Genomic DNA, 12,391 nt, shown 5'->3' on the forward strand with positions numbered 1-12,391 from the left:
GCTGGCAGAAGTGAGCCCATACTATGACCAGGCTCTATTGTCCCTGCCTTTCTTCTGTGTAGGAACCTCCGTGGAAAGGGCCTTCTGAACACACAGCGTGCTTAGACCTTCGGAGCTCTCACCACTCGGCCTGGCACCTGGCAGACCCGCTAGGGGGCAGCAGTGGCTTTCCCAGCTAGGCTGAGAGAGCCGTGGGGCCAGTCTGACTTTTCCACCTGAGCCATCCAGGGCCATCCTGCTCCCTGGGCACAGTCTCTCTATTCTAAACTTACCCACACAGGCCATCTGGGCCGTGTCCAGCTGGAAGCCCTCGAAGCAGTCGCAGGTGTAGCCCTCCCGCACACGCACGCAGCGGCCGTTGTCACAGCCGTTCAGGATGCCGCACTCCTCTGCCTGAAGCCCTTCAAAGCCAGCCTGGTTCTCTGTTGGGGGCAGTCAGAGAGAGAAGGAGGCTGAGGCCTTGTATTCCACCCTGGGGCCCTCACCCTCTGCTCAAAGTGTGGCCCCCAGTGAACTCTTGGGTTTGGGGTGGGGAGGGTCATAACACTCTCACACAAAGATGCTGAAACAAAAGGCAATACTCTTGAAAAATAAGTATGTGTCATTTTAGATGGCGAGGCGAGCTGTACTTTAGAGGAGGGCTCTGGGAAGGTTGGGGCTTGCTGCTCTCAGAGCGCCAGGGCTCCTGAGCAGGTGGGTGTCTCTATATGGTTTGGATTTTGTTGTGGTTGATGGCAGGGTGTTTTGTTAAAATCTTTACCTAGTTTTTTGGGGTGGAGAGGATTGGTAGCAAAAGGGGATTATCCTGACCACAAAACAAAACTTCTATGAGATCTGCCTCTCTTCATTCTCTAAGAAACCCTGTTCCCCAATCTCAGTGCAGTTTTGATCAGTCTGATATGGTGGCCGTGCCCATGGCAGGTACCATGCCCATTGCACAGATGCCAGGCCCGATCTCTGTGTTAGAATCCAAGTCCTGAGTGAAGGGGCTGCTGCCACTTACAAACCGGGTCACCAGAGTGGACTTTTAAAGTGATTAGAAATCCTCCCTTCCCATTTCAGGGCATAAGTTTTTTTGTTTTTTGTTTTTGCCATTTCTTGGGCCGCTCTCATGGCATATGGAGGTTCCCAGGTAGGGGTCTAATCGGAGCTGTAGCCGCCGGCCTACGCCAGAGCCACTGCAACATGGGATCCGAGTCGAGTCTGCAACCTACACCACAGCTCATGGCAACACCGGATCCTTAACCCACTGAGCAAGGCCAGGGATCGAACCCGAAACCTCATGGTTCCTAGTCAGATTCGTTAACCACTAAGCCACGACGAGAATGCCTCAGGGCATAAGTTTAAACTTGTAGAGCAGCTACTCCTCGTATTGTAAGTGGCGTGGGGGGAGGCGGATTGTACCGCTGCCTCCCTCTCTCATCTCCTATAGGCAGCTTTGAGGTTGAGGTGACGTCCCGAACCCCTCTGTGTCCCCTGTGTTGGTCCGTCACAGAGAGTTGTTAGGGTCTGACCCGGGAATTTGGTGGTGTCCCTCGAGTGACCCGTGAGAGGGCTTAGGGGTCTTTTCCCTTCCCTGCTGACAGTGACTCGCAGATGGAAGAGACGGAAGCCAGCTTCGGAGCCCACCCCTTCCCCACTTTTTCAGCAACACAGACCTGGATGGCTGGCCACGTAGTGAGGCTGGAGTTCTGAGGGTTGCAGGGGAGGCTCGAGGACCAGGGTGTGGTCCTCTGGGCGGCTGACTGTGTTGGGGAAGAGTGGCTCGGGGATGGCGTCCTCAGGGCCCAGGTAGTTGTAGAAGGGGGCCCCCTCTGGGCCGTAGAGGCCGTAGTGCAGGTCCTCGGGCCCGGGGCCATACTCATAGCCCGGCCGGAAGTGGACCCCAGCCTCCCGCTCTGCTTCAATCCGGGCCACGTTGCACAGCTGAGCGTAGACCTCTGTCAGGAGGGAGAGAAGAGCTGGCCCAGCTCCCAGGAGCCAAGGCCTGGAGTGCTGTCCCCGCCACTCAGGGTCACGGACCCAAGGAGAGGGGGTGGGCTGGGACTGAGTTCCTGGCAGCGCCCTCTCCCCACCCACGCCCTGCCCTGCACTGTCCCCAAACAACAGGGACGGAAGACAAGGCTGTGGCCTGCCCTTCGGGGACAACCCCCGGGCAGGGCCCAGCCCCGCGGGCATCTCCCCCGCCCCGCCCCCCGCTCACCAGAGCTCCTGGGGGGACACAGCGCGCACTGCTGGCTCCAGGCCTCGCCATCCTGGCAGCAGCACTCCGTGTAGGTGGTGCGGCGCCCGTGCAGGGGGTGGCTGCACACATAATTGGTGACTTTTTTCCAACAGATGTCCGTGTGGATGTCGTGGTCAGGCAGGTCCTCTGGTGGCACAGAGCACGGAGGCCTGTGAGCCCCGCCAGCCCAGGTCCACCGCCCCTGCGGCCCCTGCCCCCACCCCCTCCCGGCCCACTGACCCAGGCCACTGGTGCTGTTCACGCAGCGCTGCTGGCTGAGGTCCAGGGTGAGGGGTGGGCTGCAGAAGCAGTGGAAGGAGCCCTCTGTGTTCACACACTCGCCATTCTCACACGCCATGTCCTGGCACTCGTCGTGATCTGGGTGGCAGGAAGATGGAAGGAGCGTGGGGGCAGTGCCAAGGAAGGTGTCAGGGGAGGCAGTTTTCTTGTAGCTGATAATGAGGAGATACACCCTGCTCCCCACCCCGACCCCAGCCGCAGCCCAGTCTCCCCAGGGACGCCTTCCCAGTAGGTCCCCTTGCACAATCCCTGAAGGCCCTGAGTGCCCCCCACTGCAGACCTGCCTGCTGCAGCGGGCGTCTTCCCCAGGAAGGGGAGCTCCCAGCAAGCGCTGGGCTGGCTGGCAGGAGCGGGTGAGCCCTCAGCTGTGGGCCCCGGGGTGGGGATGGGGGTGCGTGTCCTCACCCTCACACTTGTGGCGGCTGGCATCATAGTGGTAGCCGGGATTGCACAGGCAGATGTAGCCGGGCACCGTGTTGAGGCAGCGGCCATTCCGGCAGAGAGCATGCCCGAACATCACACACTCGTCAGCATCTGCGGGAGGGCAGAGCTCAGGTGAGGGGACGACCAGAAGCACTATTGTGGTTCTTAGGACCAGGGGCTCCAAAGCCAGGCTTACTGGGTTTGCAGCCTGTCTTGCCACTTTCTAGTTAGGTGACTTTGGGCAAGTTAAGTTCTCCTTGCCTCAGTTTCCCACCTCAAAAAGAATAGGTACTACCATGTAACCGCTTAGAGTTGTTATGGGAATTAAAAGGTTAATACAGGAGTTCTTTCCCATTGTGGCTCAGCGGAAAAGAATCTGATTACCATCCATGAGGATGCAGGTTCAATCCCTGGCCTTGTTCAGTGGGTTAAGGATCCAGCATTGCCGTGAGCTGTGGTGTAGGTCACAGATGTGGCTTGGATCCTGCATTGCTGTGGCTGGGGTGTAGGCCGGCAGCTGCAGCTCTGATTCGACCTCTAGCCTGGGAACCTCCATATGCCGTGGGTACGGCCCTAAAAAGACAAAAAAAAAAAAAAAAAAAAGTTACTACACATAGGGTACTTAAAATAATGCTTGGCACATAGCAAGCACTCAAGGGGAACTACTTCTGTTTCTATGATTTCCTTTTCCAGTTCCAGGAATGAGCCCACACATGAATCACTCTCTCTGAATGTGAATTCCCCCAAGTTCCTGGTTTTGTAAGTTGGGGCCAGGCAGATCAGCGGCTGCTCTGGCTTCTGACCCTGTGCCCTGTGACTGGGTTAGTCAAGGCATCCTAGTTGGTTCTGGAGGGTTCAGCCTTGGGGGAGCAGAGAAACTGAGGTGGGCTTGGGTGGACACTCCAGGAGGAGCTCAGGTCAGAACTTCCAGCTAAAAATCTGCAGCCCTGGGACAAGAATGTTGGAAGCAAACTGAGAGGCTGGGGCTATGCGCAGAGCTTCCGGGAGGATCAGGCTGGGCTCACTGAAGTGAGTGGGGGCATGAGGGGAGGAGGGTCTGTAGGGAGGCTACCTGTGTACGTGGTCTGTCCAAACATCCAGGCTCCTTCCACAGGGACGTAGCCTTTCCCACTAGGGCAGATCTCGCTGAATTCAACTGTGCAGGGAGGCATCCAAGCTTAGAGAGAGGGCTCTGCCCACCCCCAACCCCACCTGTTTTCAGTGTCACCCTGTAGAAATGATCCTGAGAAGATCTGGGATGCTTGAGGGGCCTTACCTGAGTCCTCAGCTGGGCAGAGGTCACAGGCATCTCCCCAGCCAGTGCCCTGGGTGCAGCAGCACTCAGCCTGTGTGGTGTTCCGGCCCAGAAGGCTGGAGCAGGGTGGCTGGCCTTTCTGCCCAGAGTAGCATTCCATGCGGATGGGGACGGGGGAGCGGTCCCCTGGCGAGGCCTCAGGGATACTCTGACCTAGGTGTCATAGATGCCCCTTAGTATTGTCTGTTCATGGCCCCGTGGGGCACCCTAGCCTTTGGATTTATTTTTAAAATTTAACATTTAGGAGTTCCCAACATGGCGCACTGGTTAACGAATCCGACTAGGAACCATGAGGTTGCGAGTTCGATCCCTGGCCTTGCTCAGTGGGTTAAGGATCCGGCGTTGCCATGAGCTGTGGTGTAGGTCGCAGACGAGGCTCGGATCCTGCGTTGCTATGGCTGTGGCGTAGGCCAGTGGCTATAGCTCCGATTGGACCCCTAGCCTGGGAACCTCCATATGCCGCAGGAGCAGCTCAAGAAAAGCCAAAAAGACAAAATAAATAAATTAAAAAAATAAATAAAAATTTAACGTTTATTCAGCACTTGACAGTGTATAAAATGCTTTCCTATATTATCCCACTTGATGCACTCAACAACCTTATCAGGTGGGTATTAGCATCACTAGTTCTCTTTTATAGAAGAGGCTTCTCTTTTTTTAGAGAAGCTAGGTGAATTATCACAGCCACCTAGTGGCACAGCAGGGAGGTGACCCCAGTTCCTCCGGGACCAGATTCCCTGCTCTTTCCGGGGTATACCCCCTGCCTTCCTCCACCACAGCAGGGTGTCCCCCGTCCCTGGGATGCCATACGAACTGTCCTCTACCCATTCCTCTGCTGCACACTGTACTCCAGCCCCTCCCACCCTTCCTTGTTCTAGGTCGTCCTTGCCTTGCCCCTGAGCAGAGAAGCCCGGCTGGGTCCTAGTCCAGCCTGGACTGAGGCTGAACCCAGCAGTCCAGGGTGGAATGAGAAGGGGAAAGTCAAGTGTAGCTCAGCTTCAAGGACTCACTCACCCAAGGGATTGGATTGAGGGTCCCCTCAAGGTGCAATCTGAGATTCCCTGGGACCCCCCTAAATTGGCGCTGGAGTTTCTTGAGCCTCCTGAAGGGTCGTTGCAGCCCTGCAACCTCCTGGAAATTCCCTGCCTGGAGCAAACTCCTCTTGTCTTGATATTTGCCAAAACTTTCAGGCTCCTCTCCCCTCTGCACGCCATTCCTGAGCTGCACCCCTGCCCACCCTGCCCAGTCTCGGCCCAGGAGCCCTCTCAAGAGCTGGAGCAGTGGAAGTGCTTTTAAGCCGTAGGGTGGTGGTGGTGCCTAACGACAGGTGGGGTATGGGGCTCACCTCCAGCCAACCGTGGGCGGCAGTGCCCCTCCTGAGCATCATACTCCTCCAGGTCGTTGGCGCAGAGGCACAGGAAGGAGCCCTCCACGTTCTCGCAGAGCGCCGTCCCGCACACCGCCAGCATGAGCTCACACTCGTTCACATCTGCCAGGCAGGAGGACAGGCTGGTGGGTGGCACAGAGGCAGCCCAGACCCCTGCCCTGGCCTCTAGCCCAGCGGGCAGGACCCCCTCTCATCCCCGCAAAGAAACAGGCTGGGCCTTGGGGGAAGAGCAGGAAGGAGGAACAGATGAACAGAGGCCGCGGGAAGGGAGAGGAAGGAGACAGGTGGCAAAAAGGGTCATTAAATGGACAAAGAGGAAGGGCTCCTCCCTCTGCCCTTCCCCAGATGTGCCTCTTGAGACCCCCAGGTCTCTGGAGAAGAGCGGCACCATCAGTGGTGCGCTTGCTCCCCCTGCTGGTAGAACATGGCCTCGCGGCCCTCACCAGCCCGACAATGCTGCCCTGGAGGTTGGCACCGAAATCTCCTTTCTTTGCCCCCCCAAGAGGACCTACTTTGGAGCCCAGTGACCACGAATATTTCAGGAGGAGGGTTTTAGGGCCCCTCTATCCAGGAAAGTCAAGCTCTGTCTAGATGGAGTTAAGAGCCTTCCCTTCCTTGGCTCAGCGCCTGGCTAGCCCACTGGCTGCTCACCAACGCAGTCCCAGCCGGAGGCTGAAGTCTCGAAGCCCTGGTCACAGAGGCAGCGGAAGGAGCCCTCAGTGTTGTCGCAGTATCCATGGCTCCCACACACGGTATCGTTGGCGCACTCATCTATATCTGTGGGACAGGGGAGGCTGCAGTGCAGGGTGTGCGCTCTATTTGCTGGGAATATTTACTTATTCGGGCTGCTAGCACCAAGAGCTCTGAAAACCAACTTCTGAACCCAGGACAAGAGAACGCTAACATTAACATTCCTCTTCAATGTTTGGGTAAGCGCTGCTGTGTGGAGAATATACAAACTCAAACAGCTGGAAATAGTGTCTAGCCGGATACATGAAAAACAGGTGTCCTCAGCCCTCTGGCGCTGGCTCTACCTCCCTCCTCACCAATGCCGTCTCCCGCAGGGGCCACGTGGAAGCCAGGCTGGCAGCCCAGGATGCAACGGTGGGAGCCAGGGCTGTTCTCACACCTCCAGGCCCCACACGCCGAGTCTCCCGAGTCCTCACACTTGTCAATATCTGTCCCCAGAGCCGTGGGAAGGGACGCAAGTGGCCAAGCCACTGCTCTGACCCCACCTCTCTGGCATTGCAAGGCCATGTCCCACAAGCTCTGGGGTCCTTGATCCAAATTACTGTGCAGATCTCAACCTCAAAATAGCAAGTTCAGGGTCATTTCTCCTGGCCCAGGAGGGCTGAGCATCTGGGAGGAGAGCTCTCTGCTGCTGAGGAAAGCACTGAGCTCCCGGCCTCCGCTGACACTGCTTCTCCCACTCCCCTTTCTCTATGGCAGAGCACTTTCTATTTCTCTTCATGTAAAACCTCCAAAGTGTCTTAGGGAGAGGTGTCTTCACCCCTGTCTCCCTTGCTCAGTTTTAGGATTGTCCATAACTGTCCCTTTGCCCCAGCAAAAGACATTGAGCCCAGATGGTGTTTAATAAATGTCTACTGCATCGAGTTGGCTTTAAAAACTAGATTGCGTGTTCTGCTAGCACAAGGACCTGATTGTCTTCAATTTTGTCATCTTGAGACTGTCCCTGAGTCAGCAGAGTCTCAATAAATGCATGATCCGTTGAACAATTTATCTTTGAAAATGCTCTGCTTCCTGGAAGCTGCAGTTCTTGGTCCCAGGGAGCTGAGGAGCAGGCAGGGCGGAGGTGGCAGATGTGGGGCCGGGCCCTGTCTGCTCCCCCCACCCCAAGCCCTTACCCACACACTCCTCGCTCTCTGGGGAGGGCTGGAAGCCAGTCTCGCACAGGCAGTTGAAGGACCCCTCGGTGTTGACACACTGCCCCCTGAGACACCGATCAGTGACTGCACACTCGTCCACATCTAGAATAGAGACATTGATCAGCAGACCCAGACATGGGTCCCCGGGGACCCCGAGCAGCCCAGACGAGGGCCAGGGAGTGACTCGGAGGAGAACAGGGCAGAAGATCCAAGTAAGAGTCCAGAGCTGGAAGCCAGGGGCCAGGCTGGAACTCGGTCAGGTTCGGTCAAGGGGAGAAGGGCGACGCTCAGTTCTGAAGGCACCCGCCACAGCCCTCACGAGAGGCCCTGGAGGAAGCCTGAGTCCCTCCCTGGCACGTGGTTCCCATCTCCTCACTCGTCCTCCCCATCTTCCCATCCCGGGTGGGGCCCGCGAGCATTTTATTGACTCTAGACGTGGCCTCTAGCGCCCCCTGCTGCTGGATGCTCACCCTGGCAGCTGGTACCCCCGTCTGCGCTGGCAAAGCCCGGGGCGCAGAGACAGAAGAAGGAGCCGTGGCTGTTGAGGCACTCGCCCCGTGGCGCGCAGTACTCTTCTCCCACACACTCGTCCACGTCTGCAGGGAGAAGGTGGGCCGTGGGGTCTCCCAGGAATGTTTCCCCCTCCCCACACACTCTGCCCCCGTCCCCGGAGGGGAGACCTGAGCCACTCACCCTCACACACGGAGCCATTGGTCAGCTGGAAGCCTTGGGGACAGAGGCACTGGTAGGAGCCGGCCGTGTTCTTGCACTCGCCTCCCAGGCACCTGCTCTGGGGGTCTGCACACTCATCCACATCTGCAGGGTCACACAGGCAGGATGGCAGCCAATGGCAGCACCTCCCAAGGGCAGGAAGGGCCACGGGGGTCTCCAGGGGGCGTGTCACCTGCCTGAGGGGCTGGGCCCATAGGGACATCATCCGCTGGTAAAGCGGAACAACTGGAGAAGCTGGCAAGGGGGCATGGGGAGCAGGATGACTGCGGCTCCCTCTGCTGCTGCCCCAGCCCAGCAGCCTCCCCCCACCTCTGGCTGGGCTTCTCCAGCTGCCCACACAGTGCCCACCTTGGGGACACTTGGCTTCTCCCAGCAGCCCTGGTCTAGGGTGGCCACACCCCACTGCCCTCGTCATGGCTGAGATGGCTCAGATTTTACTGGGAAGCAATGGGAAGGCACATGAGAAATCAGCCAAAGAAACAGATGTGGAGAACCTGAGAAGGTAACAGAAACTTGAGCCTACAGATCGCCTGATACAGGCTTAGATTCTTCAGAATAAAGTCCCAGCACCCACCCTTACAAGGGACCTAGGGAAGCTTGTTAGATGACAGATCCCAAGGTCCCCCCAGCAAAGGCTCATTTAGCAGGTCTGGGACAGGGCCTGGGAAGCTGCAGGTGGAACAGACTCCCCCAGTGATTCTTTTTTTTTTTTTTTTTTTCTTTTTTCCTTTTTTTGTTTTTGTTGTTGTTGCTATTTCTTGGGCCGCTCCCGCGGCATATGGAGGTTCCCAGGCTAGGGGTCGAATTGGAGCTGTAGCCACCAGCCTACGCCAGAGCCACAGCAACTCGGGATCCGAGCCGCGTCTGCAACCTACACCACAGCTCACGGCAACGCCGGATCATTAACCCACTGAGCAAGGGCAGGGACCGAACCTGCAACCTCATGGTTCCTAGTCGGATTCGTTAACCACTGCGCCATGACGGGAACTCCCTCCCCCAGTGATTCTGACACACGCTGAAGCTTGTGATCCAGTGGCTCACTGGCCCCTAGACCCAGGTCCGCTGTCCCCTTTCTCTCTGCCGGTGGGGGAGGGGTGAGCATGGGTGTCCCCAGCTAGGCACCATCTGAGGCGAACCCCCTTCTCTAAGGGTGGTGGGCCAGTCTCCTGCGTCTCGTCTGTGCTCTTCTCCCCCACGGGGGCCTCTCACCCTCACAGGTGTGGCCCAGGGCGCTGGGCCGGTAGCCCTCCTCGCAGTCCCTGCAGGAGAAGGAGCCGGCAGTGTTGGCGCAGACTCCCGAGGGGCAGACTCCCGGAAAGGCACACTCATCTAGGTCTGGGGCAGACAGCCAGCCAGTCACCCGGGGGCCCGGGAGGCCTCCCTCCACCTGCTGAGGCAGGGACCACCCCACGCCTCTGGCTCCCTCTCTGAGCTTGTCGGACTCTGTGGGGCCCTGGGGAAGGCAGGCTGTGAGCCTTCAGAGCTCAGCTCCTGGGCAGCTCTGCCATCCACCCGTCTCTGTGACTCCCTTTCCTTCCTGTCCTCTTGGGTGGTGACAAGGGGAGCTCTCCTTGGGGCCCAGCGCATTCATAGGGTCCGCTAGCCCAGCCTGGAGACCCGCAGCATCAGCCACAAGCTGTGGGACAAATGGAGTGTCTTTGGGAGGTAGGAAGACCTGCATTCTCGGGCCCCCCTGCCACCCCCTTCCCCAGGGTTACCTTCACAGGCAGTGCCATCCTCGTTCACCCAGTACCCACTCTCGCAGGCCGAGCAGGTGAAGGAGCCCTCGGTGTTGAGGCAGAGGCCCGTGGGGCACGAGGCCCGGCTGGCACACTCGTCGACATCTGAAACAGGCCATTGAGCTCTGGGTGGGGTTCTGCAGGATAGATGTGCCAGGCTGGGCCAGAGGCTGGCGGGGGCCGGGGGTGGGGGAAGAGGATGGGTCTTGGCAGCGATGCGTTGGGTCAGCAGGCTTAGGGATGTGGGGCCAAAGGGAAGGAGCTGCAGGCTGCTTTGCTGTGGACAAAGGGTGCCTCGGACCTCTGTACCTTGGCAGCCCTTCTCGTCTGAGGTGACCTCATAGCCGGGCTCGCAAGAGCATCTGAAGGAGCCCTCCAGGTTGAGGCACGTCCCATGGGCGCAGACCCCAGGGGTCAGACACTCGTTCACATCTGCGGGAGAGAAGTCCAAGACGGCAGGCTGGCCTCCCCTCCCCTCACGCAGCCTCCGTCGTCAGGCAGAGAACATCTCAATGACAAGGCCAGGGAATCAGCATTCAGAGGGGCCATGAGCACCCCGGGAAGGACATGAGGTCCTTCTTGCTAACGAGGCAGGGTGCCCCTCCTACCCCCCCTCCCCCGAGCTCACTTCAGCTCTATCGAGTGACACAGAGCACCCCGCATATATCCTAGAAAAGGGGGCCAGGTCTCCTGGCCCTGGGACTGGCTTGCCATCTGAGGACACCTGGATCAAGTGTCCAAGACCCCCGAGTCACCGTATAGGGGGTCTGAACCTCTCTGCTCTCCTACCTGCCAACCGAACTGATTTGAGCCCATGTTCCCAGCCCACCAACCAGCTTCAGGAGGTGAGTGGGGAACGCAGAGAGAGGCCAAGTTTTGCCTGGGCGGCTGAGGGACAGTCTCAAGGGCCTGGGAAATGCCTGCCCTCTCCAGCGCTTCAAAGCATCTATTCACAACCCAGTCCCTCCCGGCATTCTGAACCCTGGGCCGTCTTCCTGCGGGGGCTGAGGGGAAAGAGCGCCTTCTACAGCTGACAGGCTGCCCGCACTGTTCAGCCAGGCATTGCCGTTTAGACACTGCGCTTGAGATGCTGAAGAGCAGAGGACACCTCCTCCCTGGGAACCACAGCAGGGCCTGGCCACTGTGCACACCACCGGCGTTGGCCTCCTCCAAAGCTGCTGGGCCCCTCGCTCTACTTCCCAGGATCCAGCTACAGAACATTCTGGGGCCTTGGGCCGTAGCTCCTGGGCAGAGATGGCCAAGGAGCCAAAGGGGTCCCCACCCTAGCTGATTCAGAGGGCAGAGCACCAGTAACTGAAGCACACCCATCTGGTACCCAGCGTCATCCGGGGGCCCAGCCGGCTCATGGAGGACAATAGCCGCCAAGCCACTTCCCTCTGCCCACCTCGTCCCCTCCCTGTGTGTGGGCTCAGCCAGGGTCCCCGGGCCAAGCAGCCTTCCCAGGGCCTTGGCCGGCCGCCCTCACCTACGCAGCTGCCGCTCTGGCCCCTGTAGCCCTCCTCGCAGGGCAGGCAAGTGTAGGAGCCGGGGGAGTTGACGCATCGCCCATCGGGGCAGGTGCCGGGGTGACGGCATTCGTTGATATCTGCAAAATAGCCACCCCGCCCCTGGTCACCTCGGGGAACCTCAGCACATTGGGTGAAGTGTGAAGAAGCAAAGGCTTGACCCCACCCTTCTTGGTCTGGGAGAAGGAGGGATGTCAGTTTCCGTACAGACGAAAACTAGGAAAAAATGAATGGTGTCTTGTGTTCCCAGCTCTGCCTCCCACCCACTGTCCTGGACAAAAGAGAAATGGAAGAACTTTGAAAGGGAGATTCCGCTGTGTGGGAGGCTGTGCTCCCCCTGGATGAGGGAGGGAAGGGTGCTCAGCTTCACGAGCTGGACTGTTGCAAAGGGCCTGCGTATCTCCCTTGCTCCCTGACAAGTGGTGACAACAACTGGATTGGACGTACTTGGCACAGCAGGCCCCAGCGGCCCCAGAATAGATCATAGCTGGGCAACGAAGGCAAAATGGGCTTGCCCGCCCCAGGAGATGTGGCCAGGAAGGCCCCTGATCTCAGCTGGGGCCAAGGTCAGCCTTGAGTGAGGGGTGGAGGCTGGGCTCTTCTCTGTTGGAGAGGAGACTTTTCTCCCTCCTGAGAACCATGTGGTGCCCCGGCACCCACTCTGATGAGAGCCAGGACAGTCAGCCAGAAAGGATGAGGCTGAGTCCTAGCCAGACAAGCAGGGGAAGAAGTGACTCATGGTGGGAGAGGAACAGCCAGTCCTGGGGGAGTGAGCACAAGGAGTGGGAGGAAGAGCCTGCTTCCCCATGTGACCTGGCATATAGGGGAGTCCCTCTCCCAAAGTGCCCGGCAGCCTGGGCTG

At 58.6% G+C, this 12,391-nt stretch overlaps 1 protein-coding gene across 6 annotated transcripts in view; it reads right to left on the bottom strand.

Annotated features, from left to right (window-relative positions):
* Positions 1-12,391, bottom strand: part of LTBP2 (latent transforming growth factor beta binding protein 2) — a 107,875-nt gene that overhangs the window by 3,428 nt on the left and 92,056 nt on the right. For 4 of the 6 annotated variants that reach the window (XM_021099518.1, XM_013989162.2, XM_021099517.1 and 1 more), the window contains 16 exons: positions 11,490-11,609; positions 10,313-10,435; positions 9,983-10,108; positions 9,474-9,599; positions 8,226-8,348; positions 8,003-8,128; positions 7,512-7,634; positions 6,298-6,423; positions 5,605-5,748; positions 4,224-4,415; positions 4,020-4,103; positions 2,930-3,058; positions 2,465-2,602; positions 2,204-2,371; positions 1,659-1,940; positions 273-422 (listed from right to left, as the gene is read on the bottom strand). In XM_021099518.1, the coding sequence (XP_020955177.1) occupies positions 273-422; positions 1,659-1,940; positions 2,204-2,371; positions 2,465-2,602; positions 2,930-3,058; positions 4,020-4,103; positions 4,224-4,415; positions 5,605-5,748; positions 6,298-6,423; positions 7,512-7,634; positions 8,003-8,128; positions 8,226-8,348; positions 9,474-9,599; positions 9,983-10,108; positions 10,313-10,435; positions 11,490-11,609 (2,280 nt within the window). The remainder of the gene's footprint in view (positions 1-272; positions 423-1,658; positions 1,941-2,203; positions 2,372-2,464; positions 2,603-2,929; positions 3,059-4,019; positions 4,104-4,223; positions 4,416-5,604; positions 5,749-6,297; positions 6,424-7,511; positions 7,635-8,002; positions 8,129-8,225; positions 8,349-9,473; positions 9,600-9,982; positions 10,109-10,312; positions 10,436-11,489; positions 11,610-12,391) is intronic. The other 2 variants (XM_021099520.1, XM_021099519.1) reach the window with 1 other exon arrangement.

Source organism: Sus scrofa, chromosome 7 (assembly GCF_000003025.6).
Source record: "Sus scrofa isolate TJ Tabasco breed Duroc chromosome 7, Sscrofa11.1, whole genome shotgun sequence".
Lineage (NCBI taxonomy): Eukaryota > Metazoa > Chordata > Mammalia > Artiodactyla > Suidae > Sus > Sus scrofa.